Below are 4,870 nucleotides of genomic sequence, written 5' to 3' on the forward strand. Positions count from 1 at the left end.
CATAAGGAGCCATATGAAGTATCTAATTTTATTTGGAGTTTCCAGCTGAAAGAGGGAGTATTCTCAGAGTTAACAGTCCACTGTGGGTTAAGCACTTCATAAGCAGCTTTGGAGGATAAAAGCCCATTGCTGGTAGCTCCCTAGAAGAGCTTATCCTCTTTCATAGGGCTTAAGTTGGGAATAGAATCAGTGATGGTTGTAGCCAATTGCCCAGGGAGGGGAAAGGAGAGGTGGTTACTCTTGATGATGCTTCTTTGTGAAGTTCGACGTGAATAAAGTTTATGCCAGTCTTTGAAAATTTTATTATAAGATTTTTATCACAAGTATTTTAGGAAAGTAATTTTTTATATTGGCTAGTTAATTCAAAAGGCGTTTTTGCCAATATTGAAGTACCAATTTATATTTTGCAAAAATTTCAAAAGCACTTTAACAAGGTTACTTTCACAACTTTTGGAGTGGTGTGTCAAAATACAATTAGAATTAGTTTGAACTTTGAAACGAGCCTGTTATGACCTTTAAAGTTGTAAAGAAAATTGATTCATTAAGCTTTAATAAATACGAAGAGAGAAACATAAAGTGACTAAAGTTTAAATTATCTACCACTTCCATTTATAATTATCTCAACCAAATCCCTAAAAATAGTGTAAAGTAAAAGTGATGCAATTAATGATTGATAACAAGCTAACAACAAATGGTTAAAACGATTTACTTATCACTAATAAGAACTGTAACAGTATTATTTGAATTACATATTTTATAGCTAATAGAATATTTTTTAGGGGCTTTGGAATTTTGGGGCCTAAAGCAAGAGGTTTATTGGCCTAGGGTGGAGCCGCCCTTAAACACAGCAGAGAAAATTGTTACATGGAAACCATACTTCAAAAATTCACTACATTCAGCACGAATACAAGCAAATATTAAACACATTTAGCCTCAAGAATTGTCACAATTTGCTGCTGGATCGACATAGGCACTGAGGCGTCTCCCAAGTCCTGTTCTCCACTCTGAAGTTAAGAGAAGAAATATGTTCCAGTTCCAAGAACACCACCAATCACCCGCTCTTCAGATCACCACAACTGAGTTGTTGCTAAATTCCAGTGAACAGCTATATCTTTGAGACTTCCCACTACATAAAATTGCAGCCGCCCAAGATAGGGCCCTTGAGAAAAAATAGCCAACACGAGGGATTAAGATAATCCATCCTCAAAGTGGTTCAAGTTATGTATCGAACGACACTAGATGGAATAGGAAAAGATTATACAGCTGATCCAATGAGCCAAAAGGCAGAAAATGACCAGTAAAAGAATAAAGAGATGAAAGAAGTCAGTTGAACTCCTCCCCACTTGGAACAAAGGGGTCAAGGGTTAAGAAACTGCAACTACTCTCTTCTCCAATACTGAGCCATGCAGAGTGTCCGACACTTTGGATGGGGGCCAATATCTGAATACTGACCTACCAACAATGTTCTCAATGGGAAGTGGACCCCTGAAAAAATTACAAATAAATGAGATCCAAATTTTGCATACAGATAAATGAAAAAATACACCAGTCCTATCTGCTAGATTATCATTTTAATTGTTTCACCTTCCCAGCCCAAGATGCACAGGTGATCCCTATGGAATTATCACATTCACAACAAGGGGCTCATTTTATATATTTAATTAAAGGAAAATGGAAAGTTTGGTTTTAAGGGAGCGGAGGGAGGGAGGCAGAGACAGAAGACAAGGTTGAATAGTAATGCAGCTCTTCTTTAGCAGTGAAGTGTTGCTTTTCTGTTGAATAAATTAAATCATTCTATGCTCACCAGTTATGAGAATCAAAGCTGTTATTGCGATTGTCCCCCATCACGAACACATAGCCATCAGGGACAAGCTATAAAATGAACAAGCAAATATTACATCTTTGATGAAATTAAATTGTAGACATCATCAAAGATAAACAGAATAAATGCATTACCACTGGTTCCATTTCATATGCAAGGGGCTCTAAAATGAAGTCTTCATCTTGAGCAACACCATTCACAATCAGGTTACCCCCACGCACCTGCATAAAACATTATCCTTGAATAAGACATCAGACTTGACAAAACTACTCCATAAAACATGGTAAGTAGAAGAACTTACTTCAACATAGTCCCCAGCCGTTGCAACAATTCTTTTAATAAAGACGTCTCCAGCACTATAACCAATATGCTGCAAGATACAGAAAATTGCCACCTGCTGAATCCATGTGCCGAATAAAATCTCACACTACAAACAGTCCAGACAATTCTAACATACCTGAAGGATCGGTGGGGCTCTAAATATCACTATATCTGAAACTTCAGGCTTCCGAAAAATATATGAAACCTGAAACGAAATGCGGCAGAAAGCATAATGATTAGTGAAGAGCTAGCATTACACATGCTAAGCCTTTACAAGGTTGGTAAACAATCAGGACAGAGTATACATGCTTTGCTCAGAACCCCAGTATGTTAAATTTGCTCAGACATAGATAGTGATCGTAGGAGACATGTCTGTTGCACAAAAGGCACCAGTTATAAAGACCAAACTAATCATAAACACAACGAGCATTTGATCTTTCAAGCACGTAACAAGCATGTACCCAAGTGAGGATTGGTTATTTGGCACTACTAGGACAACCCTCACACAGAAGTTGGATACACAACAGACTTTTTTTTTACATGACAGACTTTTTATTAAAATCATTGATAACAAAAATGGAAACCGGAATCATCACCCGATTAACAAAATTACCACGGTGTAAGGAAACTAAAACAGCTCTTCTCTAAAACCTTGAATGACCAACATAACCTAGTAGGTGGTAAGGCTCAGCATTTTCTGCCAATATATTCAATCAATCAATTAATAGACTACGCCTGACACACCAGTTGAAAAGTACTATCAGTTCGAATAATAGTAGTTTTTTCTATAGGTAAAGAGTAAAATAATACTAGTGAGGCTCTGAGGGGTCGTCTGGTTAGCAGGAAAAGGATACTAATCCTGGGATAGTATTGGGATTGTATTTATCCCATGTTTGGTTATGGGTATTAGCTAATACCGACATAAATTTTATACAAAAATGGTGGTATTAGCTATTCGATATAGAAGGTGGGATAGTTAATCCCATGGGATATCCTTGTCTATCAGTCTATCCACAATTGAACCAAACGTCCCGAGAATACAACACCTAAAAAAACTTCATTTTCCAGGTACAAATGATCTTGATAACAACCCATCACATATTTAGTCCCGCCATTTACAAATGAAAAAGAAATCAAACAGTAACAAACTTCAAATTCATTATAGTAATCCAGGTGCAAAACAATGATTATAACCACTGATATACAATTCAGAAACATCCAAAAAGATGACTTAAATGAATTTGAATAACAGATATACCTTTTCAGCCATTATACGGTCACCCACATCGAGAGTAGGTGACATGGAAGCAGACGGAATTGATCTTGGCTCAGCCAAAGATGACTTAAACATTATGCTCACACTCAATGCTGTAAATGCAGCTTTTGCATCATCAGAACAAACGTTCAACACCTTTGACAACCAACAGCTCTTCGAATTCGAAACAGCCTTCAATTCATTTGAAACCAAAGGCTCCGAACAAACAAACTTTTTATTACTACATTCAGTTTTTTCAGTTCCACCCTTATCCACCTCCGGCCGAGCAGCCGAGGACCCAATAGTACTGGGCACATTACAAGGAAGCCATTTCGAACCCTGAAAAAATGGAAGTATCGAAGACGCTTTCAAAGGCGAAATTCCCAAAACACTCATCGTAGCAGAGGGCCCACAAGAAGACTTCATCAGCGAAATTAATCCAACAACCAAAGGTGAATTTGAACAACTTTCACTGAGGAATTCGGCAGCAAGCGACGAACAAACTGAACCGGACGAAAAAGACCGGGCCGAGTACGTGTTACTCAACGGCCGGGGTTTTGGTTTGGACCGACGAAAATCGGAGTAATTTGATTCGGGATTCTTAGATGGTGGATGAAAAATTCGAGATCGAACAGTAGTACTACATTCGTGAAAGAACCGGCAACCCACAACTTTTGAAGAAGCCGAGGAAGCCAGGTTTTGGGCTAAGTAGCCGGAGTAAGTGACGGTGAATCGAATCGCCATAAGTATAAATTGTAATAAACCGAGAAAGATGTAGAGAATTGTAGGTTCGGTAATTAACGAGGAGAGTTGTAAAAAACCTAACAGAAGCGAAGAAATGCCATCGGGATTGAAGAAATCAGTGGATCGGTGAAGAAATTGGTGAATTGAAAAGTTGGGTCAACGGTATTAGGGAAAATTGAATGGCTATTTGGAAGAACTGTGTCGAAATTAGGGTTGTTTTTCAAAAGGGGGTTTATGAACGGGATAGGAAAGGGATTAGCTCTCGACGACTACGATGGCCGGCGAGAGATCGCCGGGAAAAAGAGGAGAATTGTGATACGCCAGGAAAGTGAGAAGATTGACGATTTTGTGAAGGGTTTTGGACTTTTGGGTCTAATAGTGGGCGGCTTGTTGCAGTGTGGAATTTTACCCCTTGGTTGTACTAAAATTACGAAAGTACCACTCCTCACTCGCTGGTCTCGCTTATCCTTTGACTTCCTTTTTAGCCCTGGTATTTAACCCCATCCTATTTGGTTTATCCGGCATTTAACTATTTCTTTTTTTTTTTTTTGGTTTCTCACCCGGTGTTCGGTACCAGCATTGGAGCCCGACTATATCCGGAATCGCGCCGCATAGGGCCCCTTTCGGGGGGAGCGCTCCCTACCAAGGATTTTTCCATACCCAAGGCTCGAACTCGAGACCTCTGGTTAAGAAAGGAGCAGTCACATCCACTGCACTACATCCTTTGG

The 4,870-nt window shown here is 39.1% G+C and overlaps 1 protein-coding gene across 1 annotated transcript; it reads right to left on the minus strand.

Moving 5' to 3' along the window:
* Nucleotides 683-4,511, minus strand: LOC109224922 (thylakoidal processing peptidase 1, chloroplastic-like). Its single transcript, XM_019389493.1, has 6 exons — nucleotides 3,402-4,511; nucleotides 2,280-2,348; nucleotides 2,124-2,192; nucleotides 1,957-2,043; nucleotides 1,805-1,872; nucleotides 683-1,485 (listed from the first exon to the last, which is right to left on the minus strand). Exons 1-6 carry the CDS (start codon nucleotides 4,140-4,142, stop codon nucleotides 1,365-1,367), a joined length of 1,155 nt encoding a protein of 384 aa, XP_019245038.1. The 5' UTR covers nucleotides 4,143-4,511; the 3' UTR covers nucleotides 683-1,364.

The sequence above is a fragment of the Nicotiana attenuata genome, chromosome 4, assembly GCF_001879085.1.
Source record: "Nicotiana attenuata strain UT chromosome 4, NIATTr2, whole genome shotgun sequence".
Lineage (NCBI taxonomy): Eukaryota > Viridiplantae > Streptophyta > Magnoliopsida > Solanales > Solanaceae > Nicotiana > Nicotiana attenuata.

Excerpts from the sequence above, each read along its gene's own strand:
- LOC109224922 (XM_019389493.1), bottom strand. The coding sequence starts at position 4,142 with ATGGCGATTCGATTCACCGTCACTTACTCCGGCTACTTAGCCCAAAAC. Across the intron at positions 2,349-3,401 it reads ACCGTATAATGGCTGAAAAG|GTTTCATATATTTTTCGGAA; the intron begins GTATATCTGTTA and ends ATTTCGTTTCAG. Across the intron at positions 2,193-2,279 it reads GAGCCCCACCGATCCTTCAG|CATATTGGTTATAGTGCTGG; the intron begins GTATGTTAGAAT and ends TGTATCTTGCAG.